We start from the raw sequence: 25,725 nt of genomic DNA on the forward strand, positions 1-25,725 counted from the left end.
CGACTGAGGGCCAAGGACCTAGGAGAAAAAGAAATGTTAGGCAAAGCAAAGGAGGACTACTTTCATACATATTTCTCACAACATCTTGAGCGCCAACGCCCAATGCGACGAATCTGAGACCAATCCCACCCCAGCCTGGCGGCCTCTGTCGCCGCCCCAATCCCGAATGAATGAGTGCCGAACTGGGAAGGATCCCTCCCCAGGCCCAACAACACCGTGCGGAGGACCGCCAACAACGGAGAAACAAGAATGGGGCTTCCATCACCATGACAAAAAATTGCCCCCGGGGCAAAATGTGGAGAGGACACAAAAACCTCCCATTCCCCCACAGGGCAGCAAGCAGGCACTCCACTCCTACCCAGAAACACCCACCTTCCCCTCCCCATCTGATCAGTTTTGGACATCCGTAACCACAAACGCACCTTGACATGCTCCACCACCACCACGCTACTGGTCATACCCACCCTACCCCTCAAACCCAGCAATTCAGATGCCGGAATGCACCAAAGAATAACCAAACAAACACAAACGAAACGTGTGGCACTCAAAAGCGTCATAGCAGCACACAGCCAACTGCGAAACCAGCAGCTGAAGTAAATCAAAGGTCACAGGCTGCCGCAACTTTTGCCCACCGGCTTGTAGCCTACCCAACCCCTTAAGAACCTTACGAACCAGCACCCCCCCAACAGGAGCCCTCCCCCACCAAAGCTGACCATAAAAAGACACCCCAGCTAACTTGCCAGAAATGGTCGTGTGGGATAGGCCTCTGTCCGCTAAATGCAAAACAAACTGCAATAAGACTCGTTCCTCAGATAAACCATCCCGAACCGTACCCCCCCCAGCTCCTCACCAAACTGTAAAAACTCCTGCCAGGCCTTCAAATAGCTCCGCCGTGTAGAGGCAGCCACTGAATGTACAACCAACTGATGTACCCTCAATCCCCAAGTCCCATACGTACTGTGGGATCGCCGTCGGTTCCAGGTCCGCCCCAGGAGCCAATTTACGGAAGTCGGACCACTGAAAGCGAGATAAAGAATCAGCAATGCAATTAGAGGCCCCAGGAACATACCTAGCCTTAAAGACAATATTCAGCTGTAGACACCTCAACATGAAGGCTCGCAGTAGCCGTAATACCCGCAAATCGCGGGCCCTCTGTCTATTAACCAAGTCCACAACTGCCATGTTGTCCACATGGAACAATACAGAGCGATTCTGAAATTCCTGTCCCCAGATAAACAGAGCAACCAACAACGGGAAGAGTTCCAGAAACGCAATACTGCGACCCTGAACTTTCCAATGTTGTGGCCAGCCTGCCGCGCACCAACTACCTTCCCAAAAGAGGCCGAAGCCGTGCGCTCCCGATGCATCCGTGAAAAGCTGCACCTGCCACACCATGTCCTCATCCGCAAAAACAAGGGCACGCCATTGAAATCTTGCAGGAAACTCAACCAGATAGTCAAATCAGCACAGACAGCAGTTGTAATGCGCACCCGATGATGAGGCAGGCTGGCGCCGGACATCGAGAGGCCCAGACGTCGACAAAAAGTCCGACCTGCCCGTACAACCCGACAAGCAAAATTGAGGTACCCCAAAAGCTTCTGGACGTTACGCAATTCTACTTTGCGCTCACCCAAAACCCACCTGAGGAAATCAGACATCTCTTGCACTTTAGCAGCAGGCAGCCGCGCCATCATAACTGTAGTATCAATTTCAATCCCTAAGAAAGTCAGGGAGGTACACGGGCCTTCAGTTGTATCCGGCGCCAAAGTGACGCCCAATTCCGAAGGCATATCTTGAAAAGTTGACAAAGCCGACTGACACTGCCCAGATGACCCTCACCAATGAAAAGAAAGTCATCAAGGTAATGGCAGACCAGAGCATGGCCGCTGATAAAAGTGAATCGCCACTGTAAAAATGTACTGAAGGTCTCAAATAGGGAACAGGAAATCGAGCAGCCCATAGGGAACACTTGATCGACATAAAAACAGCCACCAAAATGCATGCCTAAGAGACCAAAATCCCAGGGGTGAATGGGCAGGAGCCGGAAAGCTGACTGAATGTCACTCTTTGCCAGCAAAGCCCCAAATCCCGCCGTGCGAACAAGCCACAAGGCGTCATCCACGGAAGCATACCACCTGAGGACACTCCTTCGCAGACTGCAGATTGTCAGACCACCTGCCCACCCGAGGCCGCACCCCAGGAACGCCCTGGGAACACACTCATCGAGCCCGGAACTCCTCGTCGTACGACAACCATGCAAAACCCCCCAAAATAACCATGGGCCTTACGGATGACGTCCGCATATGTAAACATGTCCACTGCCTTATCCGGATAACGCGGACTATACACGCTGGCATAAATTAGAAAGGCCGAAGTCCAATTCTCAATAGACCTCGGAACTCGAGGCCTCCGAGCCAACTCCAACTCCTCCTCCTTCGACCCCTCCTGAACTTGTATATCTCTACGGAGAAGCCGAAAAACATCCACATATTCACCAGTCCATATGCGAGTTTCGGTTTTCTCAGACAAAGGAGACCCCAAAGGCATCCCCACTCCAGAATAAGGCAACTTCTTTGGCAGGATACTATCCTCCGAAACTTACTGGGGAACTGCCACCCCATCCCCCTCCATAGAAACTTCCCCCGTAACTTGTACATCAGAAACATGCAGATGAACCGGCCGCTCAAGCCTCGGTGCCAGAGCGACTCGCTCAGGAACAACCCCCATCCCCTGTACCTATTGATCAGGTACGCTTCACCGGGAGACTCTCCCTTGGTTGACATTCAGATGCACTGGCCGCTCAAGCCTCGGTGCCAGAGCGACTCGCTCAGGAACAACCCCCATCCCCTGTACCTAGTGATCAGGTACGCTTCACCGGGAGACTCTCCCTTGGTTGACATTCAGATGCACCGGCCGCTCAAGCCTCGGTGCCAGAGCGACTCGCTCAGGAACAACCCCATCCCCTGTACCTATTGATCTGGTACGCTTCACCGGGAGACTCTCCCTTGGTTGCCACACGGCCCCACCAACTATCCTTACCTCTTGGCAATGGTGCCGAATTCAGCTGAACTTCAACAGGAGCCCCTCGAGACGGTCGATTCCTTGCTGACTCCCGTACCGCTGCATGGCCCGCACATGACTCCTGCAAAATACGAGAAACAGAGGGGAGCTCCGTCCCACCCCTCTGGGCCCGTGCTGCCAAAAGCCCAACTTCCTTGTCCCGCAAGTTCCCTTCTTCCAATTCATCATCTTGTACAGTTACATGTGAAACATCCCCAGAAAATGAAAAACTCTGCACTGCCACTTGGCAGCGCCCCATCACCAAGTCCCCCATCATAAAACTGCCAGTCAACGTCATGAAAGCTCCGCGCGCGCAACGCTGCAGAAGAGAGATCCGCTCCAGATGACTCTCCCGTAATCTTGCTACCGGAAACAGCCGTAGGGACAGTTCCCGAGCCCGCCGAACCGGCCAACAGCCGCCCAGCTGTAGACGCGACATGAAAACTGCGGCCGCTCAAGCCAGATTGCGAAGAACCTGCAAACCTGCCACTCCCCAAAGAGCCAAGTGAAGCCTGCGCCAAAGAACCGTCCACCGACGCAAAACCGGGGGCACCAGCAAAACCGGGGGCCGGGCGAACATGCGGAGCAGTGGGCATCTCACGCGAAACAGGGTAAAGAACCTGGCTGGGAGCAATGGCCACCCCCAAACCGCCCGAATTCATCCCACCATACACCTGAGACAGCTGGGGGTCAGGACAGGAGTCAGCAAAACCGGGGACGGGGACCCATGTGTCCGTGGGGCTGGCGGGGGGGGGGGGAGTCAGTGAGCAGGACAGCCCCGTGGGCGTCGGAAGTCCCCCGAGGGGGTGCACAATCCGAGGGAACAGCAGAGGGGACCCCCACAACAGGGCAACCCACAGCCCCAGCACCAGGCAGGGGGGGGTTGGGCCAGCCCCAGCTCAGCAGGCGCAGGGGACAGAGGGGAGCAGCGGCCGTTCACCCACAAGCAAGGAGGGGCCCCCTCAATACCGCCAGAAACCGGGTTGGAAGGTCCCCCGGGCACCTCGGCCTGATCAGTAACCCGGGGGAGGCTCCTAAGGACGAGACTCCTCCCCCGGCGAGTACCCGGCCCCACCGAAGGCTTCCTAGCCTTCCCCGGTGGGGCCCCGCCCAAACGCTGCTTCGCCCGTCCAGCGGAGCGCCCCCCCCCCCCCCCGGGCGCCCCACGCAAGCCAGCACATTGCAAAGGTAGAACACATACCTGCTGGTGGGCGCCCGGGTCAACCGACGGGAACTCCAACACTGCGGGGGGCAGGACCGGCAAGAGCTGCGCCGCCGGCATGGCAGCGTCTCCGTCTTCCTCCTGCGATACTTCCGGGCCGGGTGACTGACACGCAGACACCGCCCGCGACACTCCCCTTGAAGCCTTGCGAGGCGGGGGGCGGGCCAACCCTACCCACGCCTCCGCCGGAACCCCCGGCCTTAACAGGTCCTCTCGTCCCGCCGCACACAGGGTCTGGACAGCCCGACGGACCTCCGCCGCTTCCTCCATGGTCCCCATAAGGTACGCGACGCCAAAGGAGCAGCAAAAAAGGAAACCTCCCTTCCCCTGCCTCGCTACGCAGTTCCTTAATTGACCGCCCGCCTTCCCTTTATACCTTCCCCTAATCAACCCCACCTGCTCCCAGATCCCTCGCGCGAACGCACCCAGGGAAAGACCAGTTCGCGCCTGGCTCTCCCTGGGTCCCCCCTTCCCACCGGAGGTGCTGAAATGAGAAACATCGTGTAGCGTTTAACTCTTATTTGTGAGGCACGGTACGAGCACGTGCCTCCTCGTGAGGTAAAAACTGGAGGTGCTGGACTGGGAGAGGGGACCGTATGTCTGCGGGGAGGCTGGGCCTCAGAGCTCGAAATGGAGATGTACAAGAGCAGGATCTCTGTCCCAGCGTATCTGTTTACTGCTGAGAAGTGCCGGCACTCTCTTAATAAAAGTATTGCACCTCTGTTGAGAAGTGCCGGTGCTCTCCCATTAAAAGTACTACCTGCTGAGAAGCGTTAATGCTCTCCTTATAATAGTACTGCCCCGGTCAGAGGCGCAATTAGAGACAAATTTCGGGAGGGAGGAGGGGCTAAGAAAAAATTTCAGTGAAGCTGCAAGGGCTCTTAGAAGGGGTGAAACAACTGCAAGGCCTCATTAAAATTCAAATGGTCTTTTAAAGACCTGTGAAACGTTCAGGTGCGGCTCTGTGTGTGCCTGGGATCTGTCTCATCCCCGGCTGCCACACACGAGGGGGGGGGGGCTGAAGCCCGGTGAGTCCAATGGGTGTTGCGCGCCTGGCCCCGGCTGAGGAGTGCTGGTACTCCCCTTCCAAATAAACGTGCATCTACTCAGTACCTAATAGTAGGGGTCCATTTAAAGCGCCGCTGAGTGCCAGGACTGTCAACTTCGGGAAGACACGCTCTAAGTCTCTGAAGAAGTTCTAGCAGACTCGAAAGGAGGAGCTGATCTGTGAGGAGACACTCCTCCTCTCCAGGCTAGAAACAAGGCCTGGGTGAAGTTTAAATTGAAGCAGCATCGTTTTATTTATTTTTATTTAATGCATTTTTATAAAGCGCGGACTTTACCCGAAGGTGTCAGAGCACTGTACAATAGAACCAGTTACGTTACATGAGAGAACTGTTAAAAAAAATGAACAAACAAAAATAGCAGGCCGTAGAATCAAAACGACGCAGGCAAAAGGAACACAATATCAAACACAGCAAGCACAAAATGTACAAACAAACATATAAATATCAGCCGTGGCCGGTAGAGGGAGTACTGGCCGGGCGGTGACGTGGGGAGGGGGTGGGGCAGGGTGGGGGGGGGTAGGGTAGTAATGTATGGATTACGGACTTTAAAAGGTAAATAAACATAAAAATAAATAAAGCAAATTTTGTTGCTTGCGCTGCATCACCAAATGCGATGCAGTGTGTGCAACGAAATTCGTTTTATTTATTTTTATGTTTACTTACCTTTTAAAGTCCGTAATCCATACATTACTATCCCCCACCCTGCCCCTCCCCCTCCCCACGTCACCGCCCGACTGGTACTCCCACTACCGGCCGCGGCTGATAAATATATATGACAAATTTACAATGACTAAAAAACTTCCTGGCGAAAAATAGCAGGTCATAGAATCAAAACAACGCAGGCAAAAGGAACACAATATCAAACACAACAAGCTCAGAATGTACAAACAAAAACATAAAAGTTTAAGACAAATTTACAATGACTAAAGAACTTCCTGGCGGGGTCTGAGAAGGAGGGAATTAGTTCTGAAAGTGTCTTTGGAATAGAAGAGATTTGAGGTCCGCTTTGAAGATCTGGATGGAGGTGATGGCTCAGAGCAAAGGAGGAAGCGAGTTCCAGATTCTCAGTGCATTACCTGAGAACGATGCGCCATCAATTTTTCCTTTTTGAAGGAGGGGGGCTCAAGCAGAAATGTTTCCGCATTCTGAGAAGGTCTTGAACCTCCAGACAATTTCAGTTTATTCGCCAGATAATTTCAGGAATTTGACATTATTCTAGTTGTGTTTAATTCCCCAAATTATGAACAACCAAATCACAAGTAGCTGTTGTTTCCCCCATTTGTGTTTTTCGGGCATTTTTTTTTTTTTAGCAGAATGCATTCTGTGCTAAAATAAAGCGCTAAATAATGGATTTGCATTTCGAACATAATTCCGCATAATTTCACATTCATTTCTCCAAAATGTTTCATAATTAGGTGAAAGCAAATAACACATTTTGCACACCCTAGTAAAATTATATTTATGTCTCAGATTACATATTTTTTGCCTCTGAAGGCAGGAATGAACGCCATTAAGGAGACGTTAGCTGTGTCTAAGGGAAGGAATGAAAGTCTTTGAGGATACACTCGCTTCCAAAGATGTTGTTAAATCATTTCTTACTGGGAAATTTTACATTTTTTCTGCACAATACATGAAATAATATTTCATTGTGATTATTTGTCATAGTTCATGTGGCTGTATACAAGATTTATTCGTGAACCGTGCACTCAAGGGATGAACTTTCACAGTCTCATGCCGCTTCAAAAATAAGTATAAAATAACAATTATTAATCCTACATCATGCCCAAGTGGGCAAAATTCCTATCCGGTTTCGGGTTCTCATCTCGGTTATGCCCAAGTGGGCCATCCCTGTAATTTTAGTCCATGTATACAATTTCAGTCATTTCATTTTATGTTGTTTCATATTGTGCATTCCATTAATCTTCAGGCCGTCATATTGTGCAGAAAAAATGTAAAATTTCCCAGTAAGAAATGATTTAACAACATCTTTTTGATTCACGTAATGCCTATTTGCACATTACAAAATGGCCGCCGTTGTTCCTTTGATTATCACATGAGGTGTTTACTGTGTCTTGTTTACGTAGTATTTAAACATGGTGGTTTATGGTACACACGAGCGTGATCAAGGGCTAACCCCCGAAACGCGTCATATTCCCTTGCTGAATAAAAATTTGGATATAGCACCTGAAGTGTCCGAGTGGTTCCTTGGAATAGGGAGCCTTGCAGTGAATTGTTGGAAAGCGCCGGCTTTCGGGACTCGGACCGCCAAGACAGCCTTGGTCTCTTTTCCGGCAATCGTGAAGCGATATATATATATATAATCCACAACTATGTACGTTGAAGATGTGCATATCAGGGATATTTTTGTCATATTTATCTATCTATCTACCTATCTATCTATCTATCTATCTATCTATCTATCTATCTATCTATCTATCTATCCATCTATCTATCTATCTATCTATCTATCTATGCAGAGTTACATAGATGTGGAGTTAAGTTTTTTAAGTTTATGCTTACATACATACTTACTTTCAAGGTATATTAGTAGTCATATTTTAGTCATGATGTTTCTGCTGGATGGTATTTAAAACTCAATATTGTGGGGGAGAGCCGCTATTGTCACTCACCAGGAAAACCTAAGTATATGCTCACCTGTATAATATAAAATGTTTGCCACATAGTAGTTTCAGAGTATTCGCAAGAAAAAGCCAAACAAGGAATGCAAGTGCATATAAAATGCTATCGAGTTACCAGTGAGACTAGCACTCACGAGAGAAAACAACATGAGTGCGTAGCCATAGGAAAAGCAGATCACTCCATAAACCATATATAGGCCAATAATGGCAAACTTTGCAAGGCTGTGCTTGCATAGTGAAATGTGTGCACAGCTAAGAGACAAGGTGGATGTTTGGGCTTGTAGGGTTGCGGGGTGTGTATAAATGGGGTGTCCCGAGATGGATAGGAGCGCATTCAACTATAGAACATCAGAGAAGGAATTGTGATCCCACTATAACTGGAAGAAAAGGGTTTGAAACACTGTTTTAAGACAACAAAGACCTAACGGTGGTACCTTCTTCTTAACAGCACCTAACAGACAATAACCCCACGTATGTATATTCCCCTGAACATCAGATGGGGGGTCGTGTGCACACTGATTAGCACCCACCGCAACAGTGCCTATTCCCTAGGGAATTCAATACAACATTCACAACAGCAAAGGTGCACCACAAATTATAGTATGCGATATATATTATACAATGAATCGCGAACGATGGTATTTCTTGATTTTCTAATCTTTTATTTCAAGAGTATACACGAAGCACCATGCAGCCTACGCGTTTCGTCCCACACAGGGACTTCTTCAGGGCTTATATTCACGATGCGGCAGACCAGAGGACGCATCGTGGTCGGTACGGGGGATCCCCTTGATGGAATTCTGCAGGATGGTCCTATTAAGACCGACTTGGCATCGAACCATTTCATCTGTTATATCCGGACTCTGCAACGAATTGGAGTCACTGTGTATTATTGGATTATAGATAGACCATCTTATCTATTGTAACCCACTCCATTATTGGTTGGAAGTAACTGAATTGATCACTCGTTATTTTGATGGACGGCGGATTCCGTTCACGGGATCAGTTGGACCATACATGGATTAGAGAAAAAGATATAAACTTCTCGCTATTTGAGGTGCTACGAGTCTCATTTACCGTTGAGCAGTCATCATCTCTGAAGCTATAACATTGAATATAAGCCCTGAAGTAGTCCCCTGTGTGGGACGAAACGCGTCGGCTGCATGGTGCTTCATTTATACTCTTGAAATAAAAGATTAGAAAATCAAGGAATACCATCGTTTGCGATTCATTGTATAATATATATTGCATACTATAATTTGTGATGCACCTTTGCTGCTGTGAATGTTGGTTTGGAACACTGTGTTTTAAATCGTGCACAGTCACGTCATGGAACAGACTTCCTTCATATGTTCCACTTCCAGCCTCTTTCAGTGTTTTTATGGGTAAAGTGTTCATGCGCCAAATGGACTTGCACACCTCGGTGTAATCACTTATTTATCATTTATGTGCATAATCACAGCCCTCTGATGTGGTCAGTGTAGACGTGCATATTATATTTTCATCAGTTAGTACACATTTAATAACTATTTTTTTAACTACGAGTCTGATCAAAAAAGCAAGACACAATTTTCCCCAGATTTTCAGTTAGGAACAACTTCAAAAAATGTTCACTAATGTGAAAAGAGTAGTGTGAGCACTGCGCCTATCACACGGCATGAGCACAAACTGATGATTAGCTAGATAAATCAGAAATGGGGTGAGAATGTGCAAATTGCTGGCCCAGGCGCACATTGTTCATGCTGTGGCCCTGGGTTGAGTAAGTTTAATGACAGGATCAATGGCTGGAGCTGGACAAGCTTAGAAGAGAGAGGTTGTAGTTACAATATGTTTGGTTTTCTAAGGGAGCATTCACAACAAGCATTTACAATGCAATGGTTTTGCCTTTGTTAAAGTTAGAGCTATTGGCATTGCTCTTGACACTCTGAAGCTCCACTCTGAAGCTCCACTCTGAAGCTCCACTCTGAAGCTCCACTCTGCACTCTGAAGCTCCACTCTGCACTCTGAAGCTCCACTCTGCACTCTGAAGCTGCACTCTGAAGCTCCACTCTGCACTCTGAAGCTGCACTCTGAAGCTCCACTCTGAAGCTCCACTCTGAAGCTCCACTCTGAAGCTCCACTCTAAAGCTCCACTCTGCACTCTGAAGCTCCACTCTGCACTCTGAATCTGCACTCTGAAGCTCCACTCTGCACTCTGAAGCTCCACTCTGCACTCTGAAGCTCCACTCTGAATCTGCACTCTGAAGCTCCACTCTGCACTCTGAAGCTCCACTCTGAATCTGCACTCTGAAGCTCCACTCTGCACTCTGAAGCTCCACTCTGAATCTGCACTCTGAAGCTCCACTCTGAAGCTCCACTCTGAAGCTCCACTCTGAAGCTCCACTCTGAAGCTCCACTCTGATGCTCCATTCTGAAGCTCCACTCTGAAGCTCCACTCTGAAGCTCCACTCTGCACTCTGAAGCTCCACTCTGAAGCTCCACTCTGCACTCTGAAGCTCCACTCTGAAGCTCCACTCTGAAGCTCCACTCTGCACTCTGAAGCTCCACTCTGAATCTGCACTCTGAAGCTCCACTCTGCACTCTGAAGCTCCACTCTGAATCTGCACTCTGAAGCTCCACTCTGCACTCTGAAGCTCCACTCTGAATCTGCACTCTGAAGCTCCACTCTGCACTCTGAAGCTCCACTCTGAATCTGCACTCTGATGCTCCACTCTGAATCTGCACTCTGAAGCTCCACTCTGCACTCTGAATCTGCACTCTGCAGCTCCACTCTGAATCTGCAGCTCCACTCTGCACTCTGAAGCTCCACTCTGAATCTGCACTCTGAAGCTCCACTCTGAATCTGCACTCTGAAGCTCCACTCTGAATCTGCACTCTGAAGCTCCACTCTGAATCTGCACTCTGAAGCTCCACTCTGAATCTGCACTCTGAAGCTCCACTCTGAATCTGCACTCTGAAGCTCCACTCTGCACTCTGAAGCTCCACTCTGAATCTGCACTCTGAAGCTCCACTCTGCACTCTGAAGCTCCACTCTGAATCTGCACTCTGAAGCTGCACTCTGAAGCTGCACTCTGAAGCTGCACTCTGAAGCTCCACTCTGAAGCTCCACTCTGAAGCTCCACTCTGAAGCTCCACTCTGAAGCTCCACTCTGAAGCTCCACTCTGCACTCTGAAGCTCCACTCTGCACTCTGAAGCTCCACTCTGCACTCTGAAGCTCCACTCTGAAGCGCCACTCTGAAGCTCCACTCTGAAGCTCCACTCTGAAGCTCCACTCTGAAGCTCCACTCTGAAGCTCCACTCTGAAGCTCCACTCTGAAGCTCCACTCTGAATCTGCAGCTCCACTCTGAATCTGCAGCTCCACTCTGAATCTGCAGCTCCACTCTGAATCTGCAGCTCCACTCTGAATCTGCAGCTCCACTCTGAATCTGCAGCTCCACTCTGCACTCTGAAGCTCCACTCTGAAGCTCCACTCTGAAGCTCCACTCTGAAGCTCCACTCTGAAGCTCCACTCTGCACTCTGAAGCTCCACTCTGAAGCTCCACTCTGCACTCTGAAGCTCCACTCTGAAGCTCCACTCTGAAGCTCCACTCTGAAGCTCCACTCTGAAGCTCCACTCTGAAGCTCCACTCTGAAGCTCCACTCTGCACTCTGAAGCTCCACTCTGAAGCTCCACTCTGCACTCTGAAGCTCCACTCTGAAGCTCCACTCTGCACTCTGAAGCTCCACTCTGAAGCTCCACTCTGGCTGAACATAACAGTCTGCAGTTTCACACGTTACATTTGTGTTAGCTGCATTACGTCATAATTTATTGTCAAAGGCTGGTTCAAATATGTTCTTTCAATGTTTCAAGCTGTTTTCAAGCGTTCACGCTTTATTACAAATCACAAAAAGATGTTAATATTTCACTTCTGTTCTTGGATTTTCGTCACAATATAAAACTCTGAATATAATCTTCACAAAAGTTATTTACAAAAGTTTAAGCTATTGCCATTACAAATTAAATACATTATTTAACAAATAATTTAACAAAAAAAATAAAAGCCATTGTTATTTGTAATATCAATACATCTAAATCACGTAAATAAAAAACATGTTGCATTACAAATGCTATAGGTGTCACATTTGCGAAAGTTATAACTATTGGCATTGTAAATGACAAAGCTATTAATTTAGCTTTTTTAACAAACACATAAATAAATAAAAATGCCATTTATAAGACCAATAGCTCAAACTTTCCTGATGCGAGACCTATTGCATTTCCAATGCTTGTTTTTGTTTCACTTTTACTTGCGGCGTTACACAGTGTCCTTGATAAGTCGGTAAGCACTATGTTTTTTGAGTCAGTCGATTTTGATTGACCGGCAGTCCTCAGCTAGTCATAAATCCATCATTTAGAGGCCAACCCTTCATTTGCAAATAGCCGTGCTATTCGAAGGTTTCTGACTACACAGTTAATCAAGTACTAAGGCATCTTTTCTTGACCTGGACTTTTCAGCGCTCAATATGGGGGAGTGTCACAGTGATCATCAATTGCCAGTGGCGCTTCTGTTTATTGAATGTGGCAGAGCAGCCCCGTCTGTGCTCTCCACGAAATAACTGAGCTGTCTGGAAGACTCAAGTAACCAAAATAGTCGCTGCTAACATTTTTTGTTTGCACAGGTCGTTATTTCATATCCGGACTGGGCCGACATGGCTGTTCAATCTTCTGAGGTCGATAAACTGAGTGCTGGTAATGTGCTGCTAATGTGTGCAGTTATTTTCCAACACTTAGAAAGGGACGAATTTGAGATTTTAGGTTCACAGATGCCAAGAAGGTTCAACGTGGAGGCATAATCGTAAGGTAGGTTCAACAACATTTTGCAGCCCACGCCGATCTGTCAGTCACGTTCAGCAATCATAGACACATTATACCCTGTGCGGCTCATCTGTGCGGTACACTGGTCATGCTTTCAGAATAAACAAGCATTTGCAATGCAGTAGGTCTCGCATTTGCTGGGTCTGAGCTCTTGGCATTGTAAATGACAATGCCTTTGTTTTGTTTTTTTAAATCTAAATAAAAGACATTGTAATTTACAATGCTAATAGCTTAACCTCTCGCAAATGCAGGACCTATTGCACTAAATGCTTGTCTTGTTTGCTCGCGGGCGCTGCGGGGGAGGGGCATTGCTGCTTAGTGCGATAAGTTTCACTTCCTGCTAGTTCACCGTTTCGGCATGTCGAGGGTCCGTGAGTGGAGCCGGATACGGAGGTAAGTGCGCCTGGTAAGACCGCAGCCAAGCCAAGGGTCACTCCGCCTAATGCATATTTGCTATTATCACAGCCCTTCCCTCAAAATACACTTGCTTGAATCACTGTGCCAGCGATGGCTTTGTGCCGATACTAAGGATGTCTGTTGTTCTGCTGCTCTGTGAACGTTCCCATGAGAGGTCATGGGGTCATGGGTTATCAGCCGTTTACAAGTCACAGACTCCCATGGCTGGAAGCTTATGACCCAGCTTTACTTTAATATTCATGGCAGCCCTGGCAGCTTCTTTTCCCCTCCCTACCTCCTTTCGCTTTTCTTCTTGGTTCCGACAACTTCCGTTTTGTTTGTGTGAGTGGTAAGGGGGCGGAGGGCTTGGTTGAGGGCAAGTGTCTGTTACGGAGCTCTCGCCACGAAGCTCCGCCCCCTCCCCGGCTCCACTCCTCAAACGGTGATTTCAGATCTGTATGCAATATTAACAAAGCAACGCATGGCCGCCCGTGCTTTCCTCGTACTCACTAGTGTTAAGAGGCGGTGGCTTCCGAGTTTCGAACAGCACTTCGCGCTGCAGGAGGTCATTGACAGTCACTAGTCAGCCCACTACCGAGCAGACTGACCCGGACCCAGCCCAGTCCATCCAGGGCTTTCAGTGGCATTCATCACAGTGTCTCACCGGAAGGCGGGCATCAGAGAGAAGCGGGAGGGGGCGGGAAAGGGGGAGGAGAGAGCTGACGACGGCCGGCCGGAGCAGAAGACGGGCACCAAAACAAGCGGGAGGGGGCGGGAAAGGGGGAGGAGAGACGCTGACGACGGCCGGCCGGAGCACGAAGGCGGGCACCAGGAAACAAGCGGGAGGGGGAGCAAGGGAGGTGCCGGCAATGCCGGAACAGAATCGGGGGCGTTCCCGGCGTCGCGTGACGTCGGCAAAAGCCAAAGAATGTCGGGAACGCCCCCGAATCTGGTCCGGCATTGACGGACAGGCCCCTCGTCCAATGGCTAGGCTCCATTTATGGAGCCAGCCAATGAATGACGAGGGCCGACCCAAAGCCACACTACAGATCTCATCAGGATTTCGCCTGCGCGAAAAAGATGCGCAGAGCGCATCTTTTCGCCAGGCAAAACCTAAAAAGGGATTGCAATGTTGTTAGAGGGGCGACATTGACCTAACTGGACTCAGTATCTCCCTGGCCCTAAAATACATTCTGACTCTGGCCTGTTGAACTGCCCTTGAGACTCTGCCACTGTGGGTGGTTGACATCTCTCCCAGAAAGCTCTCCTAACACCGGGCACAAGTGACTATTAGATGCTTTCATTGTACAAAACTGCTAACCTCAGTATTAGTATGTATGGCGCTTGGTGCCGCCTTTAAACTGCACCAAAGCACTACAGAGGGCAGGAGATATGGAAAAGAAGGAACAAGAGGGAAACCGACTTACATAATCACACACCACTAGAAACAGATAGAAACAGTATTAGCCTTACAAATCATGATGAAGAAACTCAGCGCCCTGGGGGCTGATAGGCTAAGGCACAGCACGTGCCCAAAACACCAAAGACAAGTGTAATGAAGTGATGGAGTAGCGTAAGTAAATATAAATGATGTTTATTAGTGCCAATATCCAGGTCCACTGGTGAGGAGGAAAGAAACACATCCAGCCGCCACCGGGTCACACCCTTCACTCTTAAAAATTACAATTGACAACTAACTTGACATAGCCCCCATATCATTAGTGACATAAGCATGCCATGGCCCACATTCTAAGAATGACAATGAGCTATGACATAATCGCCTAACAACCGTATCTATACCACAACAAGTCATTTCAAGTCTCCTGTAGTACTGTGTGCAGCTTTATCTGGTTTCCATGTTGCATCAAAATCACACGTTTCAAAATGTCGAGCGTTTTCTAACCTTTAACATGTCAAGTCAATGTACCATCATGTCGCTAGGGACTGGTCATAGTGGACAGAGAATGTACCAGTAACTCCTGGTCACCAAGGAGTGACCCCCTTTAGTCCTACTTCTATGTCTTTGACGTGGCTTCTATGACGAATCTCGTATAGTTCCAAACGTGACCTCATAGTTGCACGTTGCTAACTGCAGGTTGCTCAGTAGCAACACAATATAATCCAGACTGGTCACATCGAGAGGGTCCACATAACTGCGGGGTGTCAAAGGTAATTGAATAGTTTTGGTGTTACTGTTACCCCTTAACTCCTGTTTACATCAGTGACTAGTCTGGCAGGAGAAAATCCTAATTTGGTGGCAGAATAGTAGGATATTTATATTTGGACAATTCTGACATGTGGCCACCCTCAGCAAAGGAGTCCAGGTTTGTTCGCAAGATCTTTGGGCATCGATAACTTTGACATGAGGTCACCCATTGGCTGCAGAGCCCACACCTGACTGCGGGATCCCAGTATGCGTGTGCTTGGATGACCGTGACATGAGGCCACCTCCCTCTCTGAGCCCTGAGCATCCCACAAGCTGCCTTCTCCTAACCTCTCCTTCCTCTTTTACTCCTCAGATTCATCTTGGTCTTCAGCTGCTTGGTGCTTTCCGTCTTCTCCACCATCCCAGAGCATCAGCACCTGGCCAACGAGGGACTCTTAATACTGGTAAGGAGGAGCCCTTAACTTATGTTCATTACCACCCACCGATGTTCTCTCTATTTATTTTGTTTGGTGAGCCGCAATGCAGTGTCTTTGTGCACACTATTCTGAGGTGTGTGCGCAAATGGTGCTTACTATGTGCCAATATGCAAGCGAGCCTGCTGCCTCTTTGGTGAAAGAACAGTTTAATTTCTTACACAAATAATCTAAATGGTAAAATATATGTTTAAATGTTAGTATTGAAACTGTATTATCCAAAGGCAAAAAAGTAATAGTGACATTTTGGAGAGGGTGTAGTGCATCTCATGCAATAATCCAATCTTGCCAGTCCAACAGAAGATCAAAAGAGGAGTTTTGTTAAATTTAACATGCTCTTTTCCTTCACTGCAGCTTGTCCCCTACCGAGGCTTCTTTCTGCCGACACCTCCAGAGCGCAGGTTCAGCTTCTCATGTTCTGCTCTGAATACCCTTCTAAACCATCTACCCACCAAGTACTGTGTGCAATGTGGTATCGTGTTGGTGTTGCGCGCGTGTGAGTCTCGTGTTGTGTGCGTGTGTGTATCCGTATGCGCGTGTGTGCATGTGCTCGTGTGGAATGCGTGGAATGTATGCAAGAGCGAATGCTGGGGAGTCAGTTACTGGAAGGGAGGACGGAGGACGTACTATCGTGTTGTTGCTGTACTGCTATTACTTATATGTTAATAAAGATCAACTGAAGAACCTACATGCCTACGGAACCTTCTTACAATACATGGCGACGAGCGGGATTCGCAGCAGCAACATCGATTTTTTTTTAATTTTTTCTACCTTTAAATCTTATTGGACCAGTGAATATTATTGCTATCAATTACTAACCAACGGATTACTTCTAAAAGACTTTCAACTACAACAGTGAGTAACTTCTGGCTGAACTTTTTTGTGAAAATTAAGAAGTTACCTTAAACTATCCACTGCAACGTCTGATGCATCTTTTAAACTGAATGACTCGTGAAGAACAGTTGCGCGTGCAGTTGATCTCCTAGTCTTCCCGTAGTTGATCGTCATCATCACGTGATAGTGTCATCACGTACTACGCACAACGTGTGGCCATTTTGGATGTGTTTTCCTCGCATTAACGCGTCAACAGAGTATCATAGCGACGCGATCAAGACAACATCTGAGTAACGCGATAGGCAGTAACTTAGCAACGCGATCAAAACAACATTGAGCAACGCGTTCAACACTACATTTTACCAACGTGTTCAGATGTTCAGATAAATAAACACATACACGGCGTTTATAAGTAAAATTAACGCTGGCCATCCAGTTAGTTCTACGTTGTGGGTAATATCTTATTTACTATTTTTTTTACAATTACAAAATCGTTTTTATCTTTTCTCTCATACTACTTGAACTTTGGTGAACTTTTTGTACAAGTGGAACTTCATATCAACCTGGACTTTGGTGAACTGTTTGCGCAAGTAATTGAAAATTTTTTTTCTTTTATTTTGCAAGTGTTAAATTATATTTCTCTTATATTGTGGTTATAATGTCTTCAATTCATCCACCTCCATTTTTTCTGGCGGAATCTGGTGAACCTCCTATTGCATGGGATCTTTGGATTGATATGTTTGAGGCTTATGTTGAAGTGTTAAATGAAGAAGAACCGTCTCAAGATAGGAAGGTATCACTACTTAAACATAGATTAGGTGCTGTAGGGTTGAGGGAGTTTAAAAATCTACCAAAAATTGAAAATGCTGGTGATATGGGCGCTTATCAGTGTGCTGTTAAACAGATGCAGGAAAGATTTGGAAGGAAAATTAACGTAGTGATGGAAAGGTTTAAGTTTTATTCAAGGGCTCAAAAAAGCGATGAGTCAATTGATCAATTTGTTTCTGCCTTAAGGGGTTTAGCAGTCACTTGTGAATTTGAAACCATCACATATGATCAGGTTTTGCGGGACCAGATTCTTATGAAGACTAAATCCAAAAAAATCCAGGAGAAATTATGGTCGTCTGGCAGTACTTCATTGAAGAATGCAATTGAAGTCGCTAGAGGCGTGGAAATAAATGACCAATGCATTCGTGAAGTCAGAAATGAAAAAAATGATAGTGATTCTGCATCTATCAATGCTGTGAATAAGGTTGATAGTTATAAACCCAAGACCGATAGTAGGACTAGTTATTCATCTTACTTTAATAAAAAGGGGAATGAAAAAACTTATGTAAAAACTGGTGAATCAAAAAAGTTTGCATGTTTTAGATGTGGATCTTTGACGCATCTAGCTAATTATAAGTGGTGTCCTGCTCTTGACAAAATTTGCACTAATCGTAAAAAAAAGGGACACTTTACTAAGGTCTGTCGAGATTTCAAAGCTAAAGTTAACTATTTACAAAGTGATGAACAAGATGACATTAATTGTGTTCATGCTAATAACCAAGATGATGCTTTCTATGTTGTAGGTGATGTATGTAGCATACAGGATGAATCTTTTAAAGAAACAAGTAAGGTAAAAAAAAAATTACCGTCATGCCTGGTCACTATTGATGGGTTGGAGGTAAAGGTCATGGTAGACTCTTGTGCATGGTACACCATTATGGGCATGGAATTGTTTAAATCTCTGTGGCCTACTAGACCATTATTAGGTCCTGATGTACGACCTGGTAGTTACACTGGGCATAAAATACCTTTAGAAGGGTTCATAATTGCCGTAATAATCTTTGGTGGTAATTCGTGCCAGGGTAAAATTTATGTGGCCGACAAAGGTGCAACTATTTTGGGGTGGCCACACATTTTTGATTTAGGCATGATAATTGACCCCAGACGGGAATGTCCTGTTTATTCTATTCAAGATGAATGCATTCAGAATAATACTTATTCAAACTTACAAGAAAAATTTCCTGATGTGTTTTCGAATGGGATTGGCAAAATGGTTGGGTTCAAACATAAAATAATATTAAGAGAGGGCGCATGTCCTATTCGACAAAAACTTAGGAATGTTCCCATCAGTTATAGGGAAAAATTAGGTGAGATACTTAAGAAACTATGTAGCGATGGCATTGTTGAACCTGTGGAAAGTTCAGATTGGGTTTCGCCAGTCGTGATTTCGCTTAAATCTAATGGCGATTTACGACTGTGCGTAGACCTAAGATGTTTAAATGAAGCTATTTGGGTGGACACATTCCCTCTTCCTAATCTGCAGGAGCTTACATCATCTGTTGGTGGCTCATCTTGGTTTTCCAAGATTGACTTAACCAGCGCGTACCATCAAATTGAATTAGATGATGATTCTAGACATTGTACTGCCTTCATAACTACAGAAGGAATGTTCAGGTACAAACGAATGCCATTTGGTCTCGCCAGTGCTTCGGCTGTTTTCCAAAGGGAAATGTGCAGAGTTTTACAAGGCATTGAGAATGCCAAGGTCTTTCAAGATGACATTTTAATATATGGGAAAGACAAAGAATGTCACGATAAAAGTTTATTTGAGGTTCTAGATGCGTTGAGAAAGAGTGGTTTAACCATAAAAAATGAGAAATGTGTTTTTGGAAAATCTGAAGTTGAATATTTAGGACATGTGATATCTAAAGATGGGATCCGACCTAAAATCAGTCATGTTGATGCTATCTTAGCTGTCCCGGAGCCCAATAGCAAAGAGAAATTGATGTCATTTCTTGGACTCACTGAGTTTTATTCACGTTTTATTGAAAACTATGCTTCAAAGGTTGAACCTTTGAGATTGTTATTAAAAAGAGGTGCAGTATTTACATGGGGTGAGCAACAAAAGACATGTTTTGAGGAAGTGAAGAAGGAGATAGTTACCACTCCTTGTCTGAAACCATTTGTGCCAACGGCTGAATGTGTATTATCTGTGGATGCATCTGGTTATGGAATTGGTGCTGTATTTTCCCAGCGAGTTAAATCTGAAAAATGGGTAGTAGCATATGCTTCACGCACCTTGACTCAAGCGGAGCGGAACTATTCCGTGATTGAGAAAGAGTTATTGGCGGCTTCATGGGCAGCTGAAAGATTTCGAATGTATGTCTGGGGGAGGAAATTTAAAATTTGTACGGATCACAAACCATTGGTGAATATTTTAAGACCTGAGGGAGGAAAAAACTTAACTCCAAGGTTGGCTCGATTAGCTTCAAAGTTGCAGATGTTTAATTTTAGCATAGAGTATATCCCGGGTAAAGATAATGTAGTTGCTGATGGATTATCCAGATTACCCAATGCAGATTCCAAGGAGGTTATAACCAATACTGATTGTGAAGTAGCATTCACCACTAAGGATGTATTTCTTGTTGGGATGCAGGATGCCATTAGCGGTATCTCGGAGACATCATGGATGAATGAGATGGAGAAAGACATGGTCCTGAAGGAGATTAAACGTTTTATCGTTGAGGGTTGGCCAAGGGAGTCCAGTTTACGTGGTGAATGTGTTGCATTTTCCAAAATTAAAGATGAATTGTGTATAGCCAATGATATCATCCTAAGGGGCGACAGGATCGTTCCCCCTGTGGGCTTAAGAAAGGTTATTGCTGAGAGAAGCCACTTAGGACATGGTGGTATGTCTAGTTCGAAGAAAAGGGTCAAGGAGTGGTTTTGGTGGCCAGGGTTAGATTCTATGGTGGACCGCCTAGTAAGAGATTGCAAGATTTGTTGTACTAGCGATAAAGTAGTTAAACCATTACATGTACCATTAACCATGGTTGAATTACCTGAGTATCCGTGGCAAAAAGTAGCTATTGATTTTATGGGACCATTTTCTGCTTTATCATCTACGGAATGTTATGCCATTGTACTAGTGGATTATTATTCTAAATGGCCCGAGGTAAGGATGGTAAGTGGGATGTCATCAGATGTGGTTATTGAGTTTTTAGAAGACGTATTTTCTAGAGAGGGTGTTCCTGAAATATTAGTTTCTGACAATGGTCCCCAATTTGTGTCACAGAAGATGGAAGAGTTTTTACATGTGATGGGTATCAAACATGTTAGATCTTCATTATATCACCCAGAAGGCAACGGCCAAGTTGAACGCTTCAACAGAGTAGTCAAGGAAGCAATTGAGTTGGCTTTAAGTGCAGGGTTGCCTTGGAGGAAAGCCTTGCAAGAAAGACTGACTGCTTATCGTGTTACCCCCCATTCAGCTACAGGGAGAACGCCCTTCGAGATATTGAGGGGCAGGAAACCTTTCTCTGGGTTGGTGCCTTGGTGGTTAAGGAAAAGGAATAATAAAATGCAATACGACACTGGAAATATTGATAAAGAAATCAGAACCGAGGTTAAGAAATATCAAGATCGCAACCAGCGGCACCATGGTAGTAAACCAGCTTGGCCTTTAGTTCGGATTGGTCAGTTGGTCAGGGTGAAAAACCCCAAGAAAGTGTTGAAGGGTGAAAGTGTATGGTCCAAACCTTTAAAAGTGATTAAGGTTTTTGGTAGTGCTGTTGAATTAGAAGATGGTAAAAGATGGAATTTTCGTCAATTGAGTTTTTGTAATGAGAGGGGTGGTGTGGCTGGTGCACATCATGATCGTGGATCTTGTAGTGGCTATTTTCTGAGTGATGAGTTTGGTTTTGCAAAAGAATTGGAGTTATCTAGTGATGCAAACAGTGGCGGTACTGGTAGTTGTAGTACTGATTGTGATCCTGGTGATGGTGTTGAGGACGTTGGTGATGTTAGACCTGCTTCCCCTCATTCTGGCGTTGATGATGGGTATCTCCGACGTGGTGATAGAGTAAGGAAGTTGCCTGCCCGGTTTGCTGATTATAGATTAGGTTGATTCTGTGTGGGTGCTTAGCTTTTCTGAGGAGGAGGGTGTGTGGTATCGTGTTGGTGTTGCGCGCGTGTGAGTCTCGTGTTGTGTGCGTGTGTGTATCCGTATGCGCGTGTGTGCATGTGCTCGTGTGGAATGCGTGGAATGTATGCAAGAGCGAATGCTGGGGAGTCAGTTACTGGAAGGGAGGACGGAGGACGTACTATCGTGTTGTTGCTGTACTGCTATTACTTATATGTTAATAAAGATCAACTGAAGAACCTACATGCCTACGGAACCTTCTTACAATATGCAACACGTCCAGGGTCCCAATTCAACCTTAGATGCCATGCTTAATTCATAAAACACACACATGCCCACTTTTCTTTAGGGCACCCCGTCCACTTCTCCCACTGACACAGACCACTTATCCCACTGGCACTAGTTGCTGCCTGTATGGACAGTGCCCCAAACTGGATTTAAGCGAACAAAGCCAGTGAGCCTGCCTTCCTTACCAAAGAGAGAACCCCAAGAAAATTTTGAAAACATTGGGCCTCATTAGGATGTCGGATGAAACGACACCGGCATCCAAGGCATCGGTCCAACCGCTGGATTACGATTCCGGCAGACAGAGAGATGTCATCGGAGGGACCGACGCCACATCCCACAGGATCATGGATCCAGTCGGGGCATCAGGAGGAGGCCTAATCTCTACAAAGGAGACGGTGCCTGCGGAGACACCGCCGTAGGGATTAGGCTGTCCCTTTCCATCAGGCTTTCCATGTCAGCCTTTGTGACATGGAAAGGATGTCTGAAAGTGACTTTGTGGGCCCCTAGCAGGGCACCCGTAACCCCTAGGTCTCTACTCGGTGCCTGGCACACAGTGCATGGATGTTTAGAAACATACCCTTTACCATTGCAACTTGTGCTGCAACTCTTTTCCGGGCCACAGTACAAGCCGCAATGGTAAAGGCTATGTTTGTGACCGCCGTACTGGTTGTCACATCATAATATCGGGAGTAGAACCACCTTCTACTTGTTGGGCTGTTCCACTCCCTAAACAATGTCGGTCAGACGCTCGTTCGACTGGCCTCGTAATAAGGCCTGTGGTGTCCAATAGTGCATCTTAAACCAAATTTTGACATATATTTACCAAAACCATTCTATGCTTACAAAGATCACTTCAAAGGGCACTTTCATGTTTCCATTTTGAAGGGGGTTCACGGGCTGGGCTTCAAAGAGAAAAATAAGACACCAGTGCAGCATGGTTCATGGTCCATGGTCTTTTTTTTCTCAGCAGAATGTGTACATTCATTTCGACCCAATGCAGGCTTGTGGGCAGCTCTCAAAATTTTGGTTCTCGAACAAATTAGCAAAATATCTTTAATATTTAATAATCGACACCACTTCCCGCAGGACAAACTTAAAGTGTCTGCCTTAGTTCGCTAACTCTCTGACATGCTTCAATTTCACTCACTTCACTAGATTCTGTATTTTACTTATTCTAAGTCTCTCTTGTTTGCTTTCTGTCTTATCACTAACACAGTAATGGATTCACACTTTCCCATGGTCTTTTAGTCGTTAGCTCACTCAGGCCCTTATTCCCATATGGCGGCTAATGTGGTTTGATGTGCACATTTTCATTTGTTCCTGAACTGCGTTTACAGCTCTGATGCAAACTGTGTGAGATATGGGTTTGCACCCTTAGTTTATGCCAAGGATAATCTTGTGCAAATTGGTGCTTAGAGTGCAAAATAAGGCCTTGCACCCATCAGACTGGGTGAAATCATGTACAATTTGCACTCGTTCCTAATTCTGCAGACTTCAACTTCTAACTGGGTGCAAATTGTAAACCGGCTACCTAGTACACCCTACGCAAATGGCAGTTATGGGTTCAAACATAGGCATCTACAGTAGCACAAATGTTTGATAAGGCCCACACTCGTCTTCACTTTCCATCTCACTGTCTATTTTACTCACTATTTCGCTTAGGCAAAATCAGTCATACTTTCATCCAATAGCACTTGCTATTGTCAGCTAAGTACAGCACCAATTATTTGCTGGGCAATGGGCATCCATATCAAATTGGGGAATTTGGTGTAGCACTCCAGTCTCACCCAGTTACCAAAAACCAGACTGGATAAGAACTGTCAACTGCTTGCTACTGATAGCATAATACTCCAAAACTAAATTAGACTCTGATCCACAATGGAAATCTATGGAGTGTCATAATATGTAATACCAAACTGTGCTGCAATGTCATAGAAATACTTATACATTCTCTCCCTCTCCAAGTTTTTAGAAATAAACATGTCAGTGAAGAGGACGTGGTACTGTTAAACACATGTGGAAATGTGCCATTAGAGCACTGAAAACTCAGTTAAATTCTGAACTTTTCTACCAGCCCAGCTAAATAAAGCTTTAAGGTGCAAGATCCCACACTGTATGCACAGAGGTCTGACAAAAGATGCTGATTTCTTTCAACCTCCCTGCACACTACAGTGAGATTTCCATTTCCACATAGTTTTTTTTTAAACATGGGATTGTGTCATTAAACCCCAATGTTTTGTACAGGTGGGCAAGCTAACAAATTAATGGGGAGGGCCACTGCAAAAGCCGAGTGTAGCATTTATATATTCTATTTAACATGCATAAGTTTAGATAGTTTGGAAAGTTAGAACTTCCATTTGTGTATTCTGTGTTCTATCTATGTTCTACATTCTAGTTGTAATTGGAATCTGGAGTCAGATTCAGCTTGGCTCATGGAGAGATAACTTCGTGTCCTTAAGGTTGGAATAAATATACTTTTATCTACTACAACTTCTGAGTGGTTTCTTCAGAAATTTGGCGACGGAGGATCAGAGGATATTGAACCAACCCAGGACCCACACCCGCGTTTTCCTATTTTCATCCTTGGTATTCTGTGAAGACGGCTTCCCTATTGTAGATGCCAACGGACAGCGGACCGGATCTCTTCGAAATTTCTACTATTCAGTGATGTGAGTGCAACACCTTCAGGATTCCGGGTGATTTGTTTTTTAACTTGTTTCTTTGGGTTTCACCTAATTTTAATAACTCTTTGGTTCAGTTGGTGAAATACCGTTACCTGCATTTTATAAACAAAAAAAACGAATCGCACTCACCAACATTCTTCTGCATCAACGTTCCTGTGCTGGATACCTTTCCGGGGCACGCTACGTGACCTCTACGTGCCGCCATTTTGTGACACTGGTTACTTAGCAACTTCTCTTCGTAAGTTGGTAACAGTATTTATACACTACACAGCATATTTTCTTCACAAGTTTCAAGCGACAAGTATAGCGGCGATTATTCAGCACTATTTAGCACCATTTCTTTGTGGAAATCAGACGACATCATTAAAAGCGGTATTTATAAACAAAATACCTGCATTTTTTCGTAAGTTTGAAGCAAAATAATTTAGAACTTATAATTTATAATAATATTTCTACACAACTACTTCTTCAGTTTTTCTACAGTTATTTGGTACTAGCCAGTCACACATAAAGTTTAGAAAATGTACTTTTTACTTATTTTCTTTTTTGCATTTCTGAAATAACAATGAAGAGGCTCTGAAAATCTTCAACTCCTTCAAATGTTGTCAATAATTTAGTTATGAGAATTAATTTGAATACACCTAAAGAATTTCTCACTATCCCTGGTGAACCTGTTGTAAAATGGGCTGACTGGAAGGAATATTTACTTAATTACATCGCTACATTAGAAGACAATAGTGGTATTCTTTCACCAGAAAGAAAAAAAAGAATACTAATGCATTGTCTAGGACCTGAAGGCTTAAGAGTATACAATCAGATGCAAAAAGCGGATAGAGCTGGCGATGTTGATATTTTTAAATGCGCAATTCTAGATTTAGACAATTATTTTTCTCCCATTGTTTGTGTGGCAACCTTGAGATGTACTTTTTACAAAAGGAAACAACAGTCCAACGAGTCTATTGAGGGTTATGTCTCTTGTCTAAAAACTCTATCTATCTCTTGTAAATTTGAAACACTCCATGACGAAATGATAGGGAATTAACTTGTGGTTTGTCAAAAGAATAAGAATATTCAAGATAAACTTTGGATTGAAGGAGATGCATGTCTCAAAGATATAATCACTCTAGTT

The 25,725-nt window shown here is 45.5% G+C and overlaps 1 protein-coding gene across 2 annotated transcripts in view; it reads left to right on the top strand.

Annotated features, from left to right (window-relative positions):
* KCNQ4 (potassium voltage-gated channel subfamily Q member 4) overlaps positions 1-25,725 on the top strand; it is a 1,096,614-nt gene that overhangs the window by 580,758 nt on the left and 490,131 nt on the right. For both annotated transcript variants that reach the window (XM_078680638.1, XM_078680639.1), the window contains exon 2: positions 15,761-15,851. In XM_078680638.1, the coding sequence (XP_078536764.1) occupies positions 15,761-15,851 (91 nt within the window). The remainder of the gene's footprint in view (positions 1-15,760; positions 15,852-25,725) is intronic.

Source organism: Lissotriton helveticus, chromosome 3_1 (assembly GCF_964261635.1).
Source record: "Lissotriton helveticus chromosome 3_1, aLisHel1.1, whole genome shotgun sequence".
In the NCBI taxonomy this organism is placed as follows: domain Eukaryota; kingdom Metazoa; phylum Chordata; class Amphibia; order Caudata; family Salamandridae; genus Lissotriton; species Lissotriton helveticus.